At 37.9% G+C, this 16,054-nt stretch overlaps 1 protein-coding gene across 3 annotated transcripts in view; it reads right to left on the bottom strand.

Annotated features, from left to right (window-relative positions):
• adamts9 (ADAM metallopeptidase with thrombospondin type 1 motif, 9) overlaps positions 1 to 16,054 on the bottom strand; it is a 101,977-nt gene that overhangs the window by 57,061 nt on the left and 28,862 nt on the right. For all 3 annotated transcript variants that reach the window (XR_003674068.1, XM_028446397.1, XM_028446396.1), the window contains exons 16-23: positions 15,564 to 15,659; positions 10,944 to 11,110; positions 10,681 to 10,810; positions 8,316 to 8,442; positions 8,033 to 8,243; positions 7,326 to 7,490; positions 3,208 to 3,369; positions 401 to 520 (exon numbers count right to left, since the gene is read on the bottom strand). Coding sequence is in view for 2 of the 3 variants with exons in the window: in XM_028446397.1 (XP_028302198.1) it covers positions 401 to 520; positions 3,208 to 3,369; positions 7,326 to 7,490; positions 8,033 to 8,243; positions 8,316 to 8,442; positions 10,681 to 10,810; positions 10,944 to 11,110; positions 15,564 to 15,659 (1,178 nt within the window). In the remaining variant the exon portion in view is untranslated. The remainder of the gene's footprint in view (positions 1 to 400; positions 521 to 3,207; positions 3,370 to 7,325; positions 7,491 to 8,032; positions 8,244 to 8,315; positions 8,443 to 10,680; positions 10,811 to 10,943; positions 11,111 to 15,563; positions 15,660 to 16,054) is intronic.

The following is a 16,054-nucleotide window of genomic DNA, read 5'->3' on the forward strand; positions in this document are numbered from 1 at the left end:
CCACAAACTGTTCTTTCCTTCAATAATGCTTGGATTGGTAATTTTAATAATATGAACATCAATCATATTTTTGTGGCCCCTGCTCTAATGAAAGCTTCTTAGAATAATGAAGAACTCTCTCTGCACTAAGATCCATTCTTCCCATGAATAGTAGCTTGCCTGCAGGAAACATCTTCCACAATAAGATGAAGTTAAGTCATTCAAGGTATTCTGTGCCAGACATTTGTGTGTTTTCATGTCAGGATCCTAAAGTTTGTTTATCTTCCCCCTCATTTCCTTTAACGTATCCAACAGGATAGACCTTTATGAAGACCAGGTGTGAATCACGCATCTACCTTTATTTTCACGGCCATCGACTCAAGCATTCACATATGATTCATCTGAGCACTGATGTTCTTACCTGTGTGTTGGTGGGGCGAGTGGCGGCATTGCAATCAGTGTCATCAATGACAGCACCATAAGAGCCGACCACACACTTTACTGCTCGCATCTGGTATCCTGGCCCACAAGAGGTAGTGCACTGAGTTCAAGGAGAGAAGAAGAGGGAGACGAAGGGGAAACATTAGCTTGAGCAAGCCAAGAAAAAGGCTGAGAAAAAGGCAAAGATTGTTCACATAATCTTTCAGCCTAAACCACTAAAATAATCACTTCACAAACAAACAAAAACCTGTAAAGCAGTGAGGGCTGTGTAATTTGGTTATTTCAAGGGGAAAAAACCCAAACATGAAATGCGTTACTGCAGCACTGGTTGCGCTGCGGCTAAGTCAAATGGTAGCTACGATCTCACACTCTCTTCTGGCTCACTGCCCTCTCTGAAACGGGGTCAAACTTTTGTGGCGGCAACTTCAGCTACCATTTCACCACGCTTCATTAAGTGACTTCAAATGTAACACGCGCACATCCTCTAAGGGAGGGCTTCGAAATACCTCACATTTTTGGGCATTTGACAGAGCATGCACACAGACAATATGAACTTTGGCTGTGATAGTACTGTAAAGCTTTGTGGAAGGAGAGAGGAAAAAATGTGCTGTAGGAAATGACCCATGGAGCCTATTATTTGAACAGAACTGTGACAGGGCACCAAAGTACCTGGAATAACTAGAAAGGAGTCCAGTCTACCTTGTAATTGGCTTATATCCAGTGGGCCTTGGAAAAACATTAGCTCATTTGCAAAACTGACATTATAACCTGAAACGGCTCCAATGTTTACATGTTTCATCGATTAAATTGACAAATGAGCTGTCAAAATGCATACTTGTGCATCCAAAATAACAAAGAATTTCACATTGACACATGCAGGCAAGCTTTTCCACAGATAGCTGGTAGTTAGTCGAATAAGGTGACCACAACGTCGCAATTTACCCGGGACAGTCCCGATGTTCAGAGTTACGTCCCGTGTTCTCCAAAACCATTTATTTGTCCCAGTTTTTCACAAACTCAGTCCCGTTTGTCCCATTTAATAGAACATCTGACATAAAAGACCCTTAAAATGCATTTCACCTAAAATCGTGATCTCTGGGACTGTGAGCCATTAATCACAACAGTTGCCATAGTAGCACTTCCAATAAAACCAAATAAAAAGTCTTCCACACGTTTGCAACTCGATGCTGATTGGTCGATGGCATTGATAATATTACCCATTTGATTCCTCTTCTGCTTTCTCCTTCAACATTTCATGATTCAAAACAATATTATGTTAACTTACAATGTAACTTTTTTAATGATGGCCACTTTCAATTTTACTAATTAAGTAAATTGGGAAGATTACCAATTATTTTACTTCTAGAACATATTTAAATAATAATTCAAACAAATCCAACTCCCATTGCTAACTTCTAGCAAAAATAATGCTAACATGGATCTCCCCGCCCTTGCATTTTCACACATAGATGAGCATGTTTTAATGCATATAACACAGCCAGGTTTAAAACCCAACTATTCACTAAAAACTAAGTTTGTGCCAAAAGAATGAAAAACATACTGTAACAATACTATGCTACACCGTTGCTTCTGTAGTGTTCTATGCTATGCTATGCTATGCTATGCTATGCTATGCTATGCTATGCTATGCTATTTTAAACTACACTGTACTGGACTATTCGGTACTGTACCATACAAAACTATTATAATACTATTACTATATTACAATCTACTACACTAAAGCCTACTATGCAATCTGTTAAATTGTAAAATTGTAGTGTAGGTGCAATCTGAACCCATGTCATACAGAAATACCTCATGTATCACACACACATTTACATGGTATTATTCCAGGAAAACCAGTGACCGAATGTATCACAAGTGTAGCAAATGGATGAATATGTCCAATTTCGCTCATAATCTTGTTCATATTTCTTCTTCTTTTCCTTGTTTAACAGTTGTTCGCATCCAGTGTTTTGGTTAATTATTTCCACCCATGAACAGACGTCTCAAACATATATCAATTCTCCAAATACTGTACAAATTCCTGTGAGACAATTTTTTGCTAATAATCAAATGGAAATAGTTATGACACAGACTAAACCCTCATTTGCGTGTTTGGGGAACATATCACGCATTTTCATGGGATATTTTTTCCTTAGCAGTATTTTCGTAAGTCATCTGAAGCATAAATATAAAACTAATAACAGCAGTTGACTCTACTACATCTATTTATCATGTTTGGTATGATATTGGGATGTTTAATAGCCAGTGAAATCATCTTAATAGGGCAAGAGGATGAAACATTAACAAGTGACGCAGAAATGGGTAAACGCTGAAAAGGAATTTAGAACATTTTGAGACAGGAAGTCCCTAGTCCCTAGTAGTGTATACATGTAATATATAAATGTATGTAAAATGGTGCGTGGTTTTTGGTATTACAATTGCAGTTTACCAAAGTAATATCTTTATCACATCTTTTCAGAAATACATATATTTGTTGATTTCTGTTTTCTGGGGTTTATTTCTAATGTGTTCTAATTTACTGACTTTTTCAATCTGTTAAGTGTCTTTTTTTTTTTTTTTTTTTTTTTTTAAAGCACCATGTAAAATAAATGTATTACATTTTTTTTTTTTTTTTTTTTACAGAATTTGTATCAACCACTACTGCTTACCTTAAACATTGTATAAAATGTTACAACAACAAAAGACGACTACTACCACTCCTAAGTAAACACAGCTGTGTGATCTGTGATTTAACCATGCGTAATTACGGAGCCTCCTCACCTGTCCCCATGGTCCGACCTGCCATGAAGCACACTCCTGCTGCTGACAGGCCTGCACTGATTCAGGTTTGGGTGAGCCACAGAAACGATCATCCAGACGGTCCTCGCCAAACTGACACCACGCCTGACGGTGCTTGTAGCCTTTCCCACATGTCACAAGGCACTGAAAAGTACACAAACTGTTAGTTAATGAGTTATAAATTGCTTGTTGAATATTTTCTAACAGTTTTTTAAGGATTTATAGCTGTGTCTTATAAATAGCCAATAGCTAACTTACAAGCTGTTAGTTAACAATTTATAAATTACATGTTAACTTTATGTAAATGATTAACTCATTGAGTGCCATTCACATCTATAGACGGTGAATATACAACTTGTACCATGATGTAGTGACCAACGGGTGGTAGCAGATGAGAGATCACCCGTGATGGGCAGAGCTCAGAGGGAGAGGAGGGGAGTTTACGAGACAGAAAATGGCGCTACAAGAGTTGATGCTGAAGTTCCCAGCAGCGCACACTCGACCAGAGTATGTGTGGAACTAAGTGGACTATTGAGAGTGTCGTGATGGTGAGATAAAACGATAAAAAAGTTGCGTGTGTGGAGAATGACGGGGGGAGAGACTTGGAGGAATGCCAAAATACAGTAAGAAAACCATTCATCTCTGACCCAGATAACAAAATAATAATAATGTTGCCTTCAAAAGCCCAGTCTCAGTGTTGTTTTTGTAGTTTTATAGAAGGAAACCAATGTTGAGGTGTCTCTAAAGCAAAAAAAAAAAAATTGCTTCAAAGTCACTAATAGATTTTTTCAGAAAAATATGTTTTTCTCAGCTTTTTGTCACAAACTGGAGATTTGTGTGAAACTTGCTTCTATTCAACTGCTGATTATGGAAAAACTAAACAAGCTAGAAACAAAATATAAAAGTAGAAAGTAGAGAGTCTAATCTTTCAGAATCTGGATTCAGATTTCAGATTGTCATAGTACAAAATATTGTGTGGGTCTTTAAGTCTTTAATCAGTCAAAATGCTCTAAAACGACTGGAACTGAATGAGTTAATAACAATACCTTCTAAATTAGTAATACATCATGAATAAGCTAGTAGTAAACTACTTACTAATAATTACTGGTTGAGTATTAGTTAAAACTTTATATACATAAAGTTTCTGTACCAAATATTAAGTTCCATTCAATCATACAATGTGTTTACTTGGAAATATTTCTATATTCTGTCTCTCACAGTTGACGTGTACCTGTGATAAACAATTACAGACCTCTCCAGCCTTTGGAAGTGGGAAAAGTTGCAAAATCTGCAGTATATCAAATATTTATTTCCCCCACTGTATATTATAATGTTTAATTAATTAACATACAGTTAACAAGTCATTTATAAATTGTTAACTAACAGCTTGTAAGTTATCTATTGGCTATCTATAAGACAGTTATAAATTCCTAACAAACTGTTATAACTCATTAACTAACAGTTTATTAATGATCTATTATCAACTTATAACAGATAGTTATTATAAAGTGTTACCCACATTTTATTCCGCAGAAGGCCTAAAAATCTATTTATTGCATTGCTACTGCTCACTTGACAGTTTTTCTAGATGCAAATTTAAAACAACATAATATCGGGACCTTACTGATAGCAGAACAAGGCGGCTAAGAAGTGGCTATTTATATATGTGAGTAGAGGCCATGTGTCTACTGTAAAGCAGTGTTGGTGTTTGGCAACAGCGTGCAGCATTGCTGGAACATTCCTGGAATGCAGGCCACAGCTTTGCAAGCTCCTTGTACTAGTGTGTGTAAAGTGTGTAATAGTAAGGCAAGAACATGCCCAGTAATCACTGCTTTAGCAACACTCCTTTGCTGTGAGGAAACGCTGAGTCATCAGAAAGCAACATGAGAAGTTCATCCTGACTTTGTCTTATTTACAGTAACCAGGGTTGGGGTCAATTACATTTTTCAGTTACAATTACGTGTTCAATTATCCATGTTCAATTACAATTACAGTCACCATTTTTTCCAATTACATTTAAATCACAATTATCTTTTATCCACAGAAATTCAATTACAATAATAATTAATCACAATTACTTAGCCTGAAATAAATAATCTAATAAAAGTTAACCTGCCACTTGTGTTAGCTTTCTGTTAGCATCTCTTATGATAACAGGTCCTAAATCAGCTGTAAAATACACTAAAAACAAATATCTATCATCTAATTTATTTCCTATCTATTGGTTACCTTGTTAGGCTATCTAATCAATAAAAATATAGGTTTTAATATTTTTAGTGTGGACATCGGAGCCTTTTTTGTGTCAGTGTACCCCTCGATTTCAATTTTTTTTAAAATGGTAAAATGTGGGAAAGCTTGATATGAAGCATATTTTAATAATAATTAACCACATATGTGTAGAACTGTACATAGAATTGTAACATAGTTCCACAGTTTTGTGTTAAATTATAATTGACAATTTTTATAGAATTTTCATGGCAATTACAGATACAAAGTTAATTATCTGAACTCAATCACAATATCATTACGATTACAACAGCAAAATATTTTTAAAATTACAATTACATTTATAGTTATGCCATAATTGTAATTAATTACCAAATACAATTATAATTGACCCCAACCCTGACAGTAACTGCTGCCACTCCTCTACCAACCTTTCACTTCATTGTTTAACATAAGGAAATGATCACTTTTCCACAACTTTCCCAATCAGAGAATTTACATAATATGTTAAGGTTTTGTTTAATCTGTTCTCCAGAGATCATCGGGCGACCAGTGGGCGTGGCCAACCTCCACATCCAGAAATAACTCATGAGGACACATAAAAGCCATCAGTAGACGCTTTAATGCTTTCCTTATGAAAGAACTCGTAGGGATACATCAAAGCAATCACCTCTGAGGAGGACTGACAGTTAGCAGTCGAAACATGTCAGGAGATCAAATGTCCTGAAAAACAGTTGTCTGAATAAACAAAACCTTAACATATTATTTCAAAACAATGAAGACAAAATGAACTCACTGGAATTACTATAGAGCATTGGTGCTCATACTTTTTTGGCTCAAGTTCTCCCCAATTATTTTATTTCAGATTCAATGTACCCCCTTTGTCCGACTGCAACATTTGTCCCCATTTTGATTTGAAAAATTTCAGGCTGCCCCAAAGACACTTTTTTTCTTCTACAATTAGCTTATGATCATGTTTGTTTTACCGTGTTACAAATACAGAGCAGCCAGGATTAATGGCAAGTTGCGCCAGCTCAGATTTGTAGTGCATTTTATTTTAAATAGATTTATATTTGAGAAAGTGAAAGTATAGCACACAATTAAGATCGTGTGTTGTTTTAAATTTAAATAATAGATTTTTATTTTTTTTATTAATTACTAGACATTTCACGCGACCCCATTTAAATTCCAGACAACCTCACATGGGGTCAGGACCCCAAGGTTGAAAAACACTGATTTAGTGCTTCCAGAATAGATTCATTTCTAGGCAAGGCAAGGCAAATGTATTTGTATAGTGTATTTTATACACAAGGCAACTCAATGTGTTTTATATGATCAAAAAGTGCAACAGAAAACATTCTACAGCTTAAAATCTATAAGAACTATATATTTCTATAGTTTTTTTTCTCATTTCCGGTCTTCTCTTGCCTGGTGTGGGACCAAGACTGACCGTTGTATTTTTATTCAATGTTCTAATCAAGATAATTTCCATCATCAATTATGTTATCAATATTATATCATTTTTAACTAAAAATAAACATGATAAAACGTATGTTTGCAACGCTCACATTGTGTAATTTTCCTCTCTCTCCCCCCTCATAGTGCCATCACGTACCTCTAGAGCCTAGGTGTACGTGATGGCACTAGGGCGTACTTGAGAAAGAGATAGTGGAACATTAACAAATAAAGTGTCAGTCTTGGTCCCACCCTAGGCATGATATGACCAGAAATTATAAAAACTATAAAAATAAATCTATTCAGGAGCTTTGTGAACCATTACTATAGAGCATTTACATGTAAGTATGGATTATTGTAGGCAATCCCTCCACTAAAGAAATAAGATGGGCCATATATTACAACCTCGGACCACTGACCTCGGACCAGCCCCCGGTCTTCCACTGTGGACAGAGGAATTCATTGCAGGGTTGGGACATCAGCTTGTCTCGTTGGTTACATTTGCTCTCGTCTCCTCCAGCCTCAGCAGCCTTTCTACACACGGCCCCTCGACGACGGGTTCCACCACCACAGCTCTTAGAGCACTGCAGACCCAATGAGGAATGAACATCAACAAATGGTACCAAAACACACAGTGCAAGATAAAAACCCAGAATTAGGGATGGGCCATATGGACCAAAACTCATACCTTGATAGTTTTTTCTAAAAATGGCGATATACAATATAAATCTGGATAATTTTAACTCAAGTCTTACCAAAAAGACAATTCAGAGTAAGGCACATTTATCAACAAACAGCTGCACAACATGTGCCAGTTTTGGCTTTTTCTCCCATAAGGGACAGCATGTATGAGTGAGTTCTGTAGCGTGGCTTGTTTAGGGGAAGGTCTGGGTTAGGACACACTCAGAAATCCATCTAACTGCACTATTCATGCTGTTCTGAGAATTAGAGAAAGCAGTGACTCCTAAAACAATTATTTTAATACAAAATCAGCTATAAAAATATATATATATTTATAATATATTTTCATTTTCTATATCGCCAAAATAGAAAACTTGATATATCTCGAATCTGGATATATTCCCCAGCCCTACCTAGAATTCCCTGCTTCCTACCAGTAACATACCTCTGACCAGGATGAGTATTCCCACCCACCAGGGTTGCAGTCTCCATGACAACTTTCCTTATCGTCAGGTTTGCGCTGACCACTGCAGTAGCGGTCGTCAACTTTCTGGGTCTTGCCATCTGTGTGGCTAATTTTAGCGCAATAGAGTTCCAGAGTACGATAGCCAAGGCCGCACTGAGCCATGCACTCACTTTTACGGGCTATGTGCCACCTGTATGGAGAGAATGAAAGAGGAAGGACTTTCCCATGGGTTCATTTGGGTCCAATGAACAATGATACCAACCTGACTTCACACTCAGTGTTGCAGGACTCAATGATGACGCTGGGTCTAGCTGTACCGTGACACCTCTGGTCAGATACCACTGCTCTGTCCGATTCTCGGTTACAGAGAATCTTTCGCTTGCGCTCTCCTGTATTAACACAAAAATCCAGGATTAAGTGTCAATCACCCAAGAATTTGAAAAGATGAGTGGCTGCCAAGAACAGTCAACCATTAAATTTATTCATAACCATGACCATTCATTTTACTGGACAGTCTCTAGAATTGGATTTTCATTTCAAGCTCTTCTTCTAAACCCAAAGGCAAGTTTCCATCAACTTCTTGTGGCTTTACTAACCAAACTGAATTCAAGTAAAACAGAAACGTCACAAAAAGTTTCAGCGTTTCAGTTGAAAACACAAGGAAAAAAAACACCTTTCAAATTCCCTTTCATGATTTGACAAGCTAGTAATCACACCATAAATTATTTTGCAACCCCTTTTTTGTGAATCTATTAAATAATAGGAAAAGACCACAAGACATCACATAAATTATAGCTCATTTAGCTTGCAATTAAAGCATGTATGTAGCTAACATAGGCCAAATATAGGGTTTGCGTGACCGACTTCATTTTTGGGTGACACACTTCCGGTCGCCATGTTGGAGCACATAAAAAAAGGCCACAATTGCGCCCGATGCTAGATACCTAGAGAAAAGCTGTCTGATTGACGGCATAGATCGGTATGGTTTACGACTCGTTCTTGACTCATTGTGGAGCTGTGTGTCACATACTACAGCAGTAAACCAGTATGTAGCATGTAGCGGCACATGAAGCTGCTTATCATGTTAATAGTTATATGTTGAACAAGTGGCTAGTAAATAAAGATGAGTTATTAACTAAACTCAACTGGGATCATTCTACATGTGAGCACAGATTGGAATGGCATGTCGACGACATTGTTTTTTATGTTTCTCGCGGTTCCATGTAAACAGAGATCGTTTTGAAACGTTACCGTGTAAATGCAGAACTTTTTGGAAACAAAAACGTAAACAGAAGCAAAACGTTGTTGTGTAAATGGGGCCTAAGAGACGGGATAAGGGAAAGGGTTGCTACGGTTACAGCTTTCAGGCATTCAGAACTGCAACATTTTCGTTTTTATGCTTTTTCCTTTTCTCACACCGCATTGGCGTATATCGTGGAGATGTTTCAGCACTTCAGACAATTGAATGTCTCGCTTGTACTTCGGGAGTAATTGCCTTATTTTCTAATCTATGGATTTATGCATATTATTATATTGTGATCCATTTGTTGGCCATTGAAGCGCGCCCCAGATTTTTTGTCATACAGTATTCGCACGAGTTGAAAATATTGAACTCCTGCAACTGTTTCGCATGACGAAAGCCAATCTTTGTTGACGATAACGTCAGGCCGTCAACACGGACACCGGTCTGTTCACCCATTCATCCATGGAGTAGAAGCTGTGTGTGACCACCTGGAGCTGTTTGACACCGCCTTTATAACCTGGACCGGACTAGGAAGGATTTGGCGTGGAGGAGAATCAGCGAGGAGGTGGTAGTAGGATAGCATTAGCCGTTAATCACACCAGCTTTTTTCCACTGGTGGTTTATGTTTATGAGAGGAGAAAAAGGAGCACAGCTCCTCGCTTCAGCAGGCAGTAAAACTCACCAAGTTGGATATGTCGCTGGTGGGCGGTGCTTCGCTTCAAACGCGCATATGAAGACGCATTCAGTGTGAACGCAGCATAAGACCACTGTCTTTCTTAAGACCAACTGTTGCAGTTAATAACGGCATTTTTACTCAACTTATTTTGCTATATAAATCAACACAGCAGTGGTGCTGTCCTCCAATATGGCGGACAATACCTTGCAGGCTTTCTGTAGATTATTTTAAACATTACTCTGACCATTTTATAAATAGTGTAACAGTAGTTTTTGCAGCTATGTGTTATAAGGCCTTGGTGTCTTCACTCAGAACACGTTGTATGCTAGCTGTTTATTCTGCTTCAAGTTGTTAGGTTTGTGGTTTCCCTTTGGAATTTGCCATTCTCAAGCAGACCAGTGTCACAAAGCGGGGAAAGAAACAGAATCAAGTGAATCATTGCACATTAAGCTTTTTGAGAGTAGCTGCAATCCACCTCTGCACACCCACGTAGTCCAACATACGCAGACCAGGGCGAAAAGAGGCTAATCTGCCAAATGTGAAAATGTTGGACTTCAATCACTTACTTGAAAGCTGTTTGAGCACAATCCTGCCTGACTGAGCCAGTATGACCCTACTTTCACATGTCTGCTCTCTCCATTCCATCTCTCCTTTTTCTAAATCTCACACCACCCATCAGCCTTCCAGCAACATGTGCCTCCCTCTTACCTTGGCAGAGACGACTGCACTCCTGCCAGGGACCGTATGCATCCCAGAAGAACTGCTGAGGCTTGTCCTCGATGGGGATGTTGAAGGAATACCTGACATCTGGATTGTAAAGGTTCCCTACAGACAGCACCTGGACAGAATGAGACACAAGCCTTTTTATTAGACTGGAACAACTTTAGACAACATTATTCAACTAAAAACTACCAAACTAGCAGAACTCTTTAGGTATTTCTATTTCATAATTTTCCTAGTAAAACTGTTACCTGAACAATAATCTCTTCTTCAATACGTTCGGTACAGTTGATCCTCTCGACGATATGGTCAGAGCCACTGTACTCAATGATGGCATTTCCTACTTTGATTTCCCTTTTGAACATACTGACCACAAATTCTCCATTAAACAGGAATTCTCCACGGCTGTTTGATACGGCTGCAAAGAGACACACACACACACACAAACACAAACACAATTAATGTATGTCCTCTCATTAATCGAGAGTCTAAGGTAGAGTTGTGCAGCTTGGAAAATGCAAATTTGAAAACACAAAAATGCAGTTGTTTGATCGAGGGACACATAATGAGAATTCACATCAGCATTTATTATTGTCATTTTTGTATATTTTTGTTGCGTATTCTTTTGTGTTTTTTTCTTTTTTTGTAATTTGGGCCTATACTACAAAGCTAGATAATTATATCCTGGATTTCTCTCCGTTAGCAGGCTTCACCTAACCAAACCTTCTCAGCCATACAGAAGCTGTCCTACAAACCTTAATTACGACTCACTAAGTTAAGCGAGTTGATTTCAGCCTGGCTACATGCGCGCTCTTGTGACAGAGGAGATTACAGCGTCAGACCAATCACAATCACTGAGAAACTGTGTAGAGCAACTTATGTCAAAATAGAGGAATAATTCTTTAAAAATAAGAGTTAAAATCCATAATTTTAACCAAAAATAACACTATTGCAGCAGTAAAAGCAGCAAATAATTAATGCAGGAATTGATGAGTGTTAATGCTTAAATTAGTGAGATTATAAACAGAGAATAAACAGACACTCTTCGCTTTCACTTTTACCTCATCTGTGGCTCTGATGCTGAGTTCATACAGATCAGCCTACATCATAAGGTAGACAATAGTTGTATTTTATATTCTCTCACAGAACTGAAGCGCTCTGCGTCACCCCAGATTACATGATTGAATGAATTAATGAATTAATGTATCGGTCTGAAAGCGGCCAATGCACGCAGGCTTTATCAGCTGACTTATTTTACTTTATCAATAAATTAGATAAAAATCTCCATGTTTCCTATTGGATGTCATCTGTAAATGAAAGGATTCCATCAATGTCTAAATATTCTCTCCATCCTGTCAGCGTCACATCAGATCCACGCAGTGACGTGTTCGCCATGATCTTCCTTTTATTGCACAGGTTGTTTTCTAAGAGAACTGATTGGTCAGGAGGCGGGACTTTAGGACTCACTCAGATCCGAGCCAGAACAAAAACTTGGCCCCGACCAGGTTAGTCGTTCAGCCTAAGTTACCATGGTGATTTAGCTCCGTAAGACGTTAGCCAGCTTTGTAGTCCAGCACACACTGATTAAATCCTGGAAGTTAGCACAATAAGAGGTAATCCAGCTTCGTAGTATAGGCCCTTTGTGTCTCTTGTTTGTTTTTGATGGTGTTTTGTAAATTTTTCTGTTTTTAATTTCGCACTATTAATATTGAGTATTTTTCTCTCATTTTGTCTGTTTTTGTTGTCATTGTGTGCATTTTTGTTGTTGTTTATGTGTTCTTGGTATCATTAGTAGATAATTCTTTATTTTGTGTTTTTTTGTGACTTTTAGGGCCTATGTTACAAATCTAGATTGGATTAATCTCCGTTAGCTGGCTTCAACTATCCAAACATTCCCTGTCAGACAGGAGCTGTCCTACAACCGTCGATCACCTATGATCACAATAGGCTAATTGAAGCCAAGTGATTACAGCCTGGCTACGTGCCAGTGCACATGAAAGGGGTGGAGATTGCAGCGTCTGACCAATCAATGGAGAGAACTGGCAGACGTCTTTACAGTGAATGGAGGAACAGCTTATGATCCTAAACAAATATAATGAATATAAATCCATGATGACAGTGAAGAGCAACAGTGAATTAGTGCAGCGCACAGCAGGAGGCGGAGCTTTTATACTGGCTCAGATCTGATCCACTTCATAACTTGGTACCGACCAGGCTGCTGAAGTTTAAAATGATGAATAATTAAAATCCATAATTCAGACCAAAGACAACACTGTTCTTACAGAAACAGCAGGCATGAGAGAACTCAGGCAGGAAGCTGCTTACACTCAATGCGTAAAAGCGCGAGAATATTTATTATATCAATCCATTGGATGATAAACGGACAGCGCTCCGCAGTTAAACTTTATTACAGCACACACGTGTTTCTCTTCAAGTAGACCTCTGAGATGAGAGCACATTGTTTAACTGTAGTACGTCCCTGTTGAGGCGCTCAGCGTATAAATGAATGAATGATTTCACCCGTCCGTGCATATGATCGAGACACAGGATTCATCAGCTGATCAGTCCATCAGATATAAATCTATATCTTTCCTAAAGGATGTCATCAGTAAATTAAATTACTGCATTTATCCATTCATAATCTTCTTTCCTAAACACAGATGTCAGATCTGCACCAACCAGGATCTTCTATCAATGGGCAGGTCATTTTCTAAGAGATCTGATTGGTCAGGAGGCGGGGCTTTAGCTAACATCCAAGCCAGAGAAAAACCTGGTCACAACCAGGTTAGCCATTCAGCATTCATTGCCATAGTGATTAAGCTCCAGCAAGCTTTGTAGGACAGCACACACTGATTAAAAAGTTAGCACGATAAGAGGTAATCTAGATTCATAGCATACCCCCTTAGTGTATTATTCTCTCATTTGTGTGTTTCGTTGGCGTTTTGTATATTTTTCTATTATTTTTGTCATCATTTTATGTATTTGGAGTCATTTTGGGAGTTTACTTGTAGGGGTGTCTGGACTAAGGACTAAGGACTAAAGTTTGATATGTGCTTAAACCGTCTTTGCTTTGCTAACTTTTAACTGGATCACTCCGTGTGGGCAGTATGCATGCTCTCACAGAGCAGGAGCATCATTTATCTCCCACAACCAAAAAACACACGTCCTCTTTGAAGTCTCCTAATTAACCAGAGGACTGAGCGTGTGTGTAACTATGATTGTCTCTGTGTTTAAACATCAGTCTTTTTGTTTGCATTATTTTCTAACCATTTATAAGCAGGAAAATCCCATTGAGATTACAGTGAGATTTTCTCTTTCAAGAGAGGTTTGGACAAGATTTGCAGCAGCAAAGACATAAAGCACACATTAGGGTTCTCGCCAGCGTTGTTGAGCGTAGGAGCCCATGACGCTGTGATTTTGATCCCTTACGGATTGATTTTGCCCCCTACGGTGTGTATCAACCAGCGTAGGGGGCCTTTTCTGTGGTTTTTTTTCTTTTTTAATCAGTACCATCATAATAATTGTTGCAGCCAATATTGCCGTGGGTCCCACATAATACCTGATTTAAATTTGTCTTTTGAATAAAATGTTATTTCTTGTCTCTACAGTGTCTGTGAGTATTCATTAGTGGAGGACCTATTGTATACCAAGCAACTATCTAACTCCATTCAACAAGTAACTTTTGGCTTTTCAGTAAGGCAGTAACAAAGATTGAAATAAAACAACAACTTTAGCTTCACAAAATTTGGCCCTCAGAGTTATAATCTTCAAAATTTTCCGGTGGGAGGATGCCTCCAGACCCTCCTACAACACCGGCGCCCCAACGCTGGTGTTGTAGGGTCGCTGTGAACAAATTCCTGGTGAGAACCCTGCATATATAAGTTGATAAAACACTAGGTAGACACAAACAACAACAAATACTGTAAATAAATAACAATTTAGGCAAATTTAGGCAAATTAAGCAAAGCAAAAAAAAAAATTTAATTTTGGAATTAAAGTTGTTCAATGAAATTACCTTGGTCAGTTTTTTTGTCAATTTGCAACATATTCCCTGAGTGAGGAGCAGAATTAAATGGAGAATTTTCTGAGTTCAGTGTGAACAAATGTAACAGTGAACAACAAAATGTATTTGTATCGTCACGGTGTTACAGTCTGAAAAGTGTGGAACAGAAGTGTGTATTTAAAGTTTGAGTTCAATAAAGAAAATAGGACTGAATAAAAGTTAATATGGGATTACATATGGACATTACTCAAACTCTTTCAACTGTTGGCACCTCTTTTAACGTAAATAAAAATAGAAACTGACAGGATGATAATGATGAGATTTTAATGTTTATTACTACTATTATAACTATGAGCTCTCTGCTTTGCCATGGACAGGAAACTAGTCTATTCCAGAGATAATGCAGAAACAATCAGATTTTATACACCTTTCACTTCAATGATCAGTTCAGTATCTTTATTTAAGTGCACTGTGAGAAAATCCTCACAAGAAAATATCCAAGAAGGACGACTCTCGAAGCCTTCACCTCAGAGTCAAACTCAAGGCCTTTTGCTTAACCTGTCACACCACAGTGCTGTTAACCAAATGTAACCATTTAATCTAAAAATCCCAGACTCAGGGAAAATAAAGACACCCTTCATTTTAAAAGAATGAACAGTGCTTTTTATTCAAGAGGAGCTTTTAGCTGCAGTGCCTGACAACACTCAGAGCAGAGCAATGTCCTTCACATTAAACAGACCAAGACAAAACACTTCTTGTCTTGTTATCTTTTTTTTTTTTTTTTTTTTTTAACAGTCGACTGTTGCAGGAAAGGCCTCGAAAAGCATGAATGAAAAAGACGAGAGCAGAATAAATGATATGAACTCACCGAGGTAGTTGTCATCATCTGCTTTCCCTGAGTAGCTGTGCTGACGCACATCTATGTTTGTAGCACCACTGGGTATTTGCACCACTTCATTATAGCCTGCAAACAGCGTGTATGGGTATTAACACGATTTATTTTCTTCCCTTTGTTACATTTTACATCAGACATGGGCAACTGGCGGCGCAGGGGCCACATCGGTCTCATTTTATGTGGCCCCCAAAGTAAATGTACAAAATGACAGAAAGATACACAAACAAGAGCAAGAATAAACTGAAAAATACAAAGAATTACAATATGACAGGAAAATACAGTAAGAGACAAGAGAAAAACACAGAAAATTACAACAAAAATTAACAATAAAAACAACAGTAATACACAAATTTACTCAGAAAAATATACAAAATTACAACAAAAGTACACAAAAAGATAAGAAAAATACAAAAGATGACTCCGCAAACTCACTGTACTTACAATACAAGCCAAATGGCAGCACA

Source organism: Gouania willdenowi, chromosome 5, assembly GCF_900634775.1.
Source record: "Gouania willdenowi chromosome 5, fGouWil2.1, whole genome shotgun sequence".
Classification (NCBI taxonomy): Eukaryota; Metazoa; Chordata; class Actinopteri; order Blenniiformes; family Gobiesocidae; genus Gouania; species Gouania willdenowi.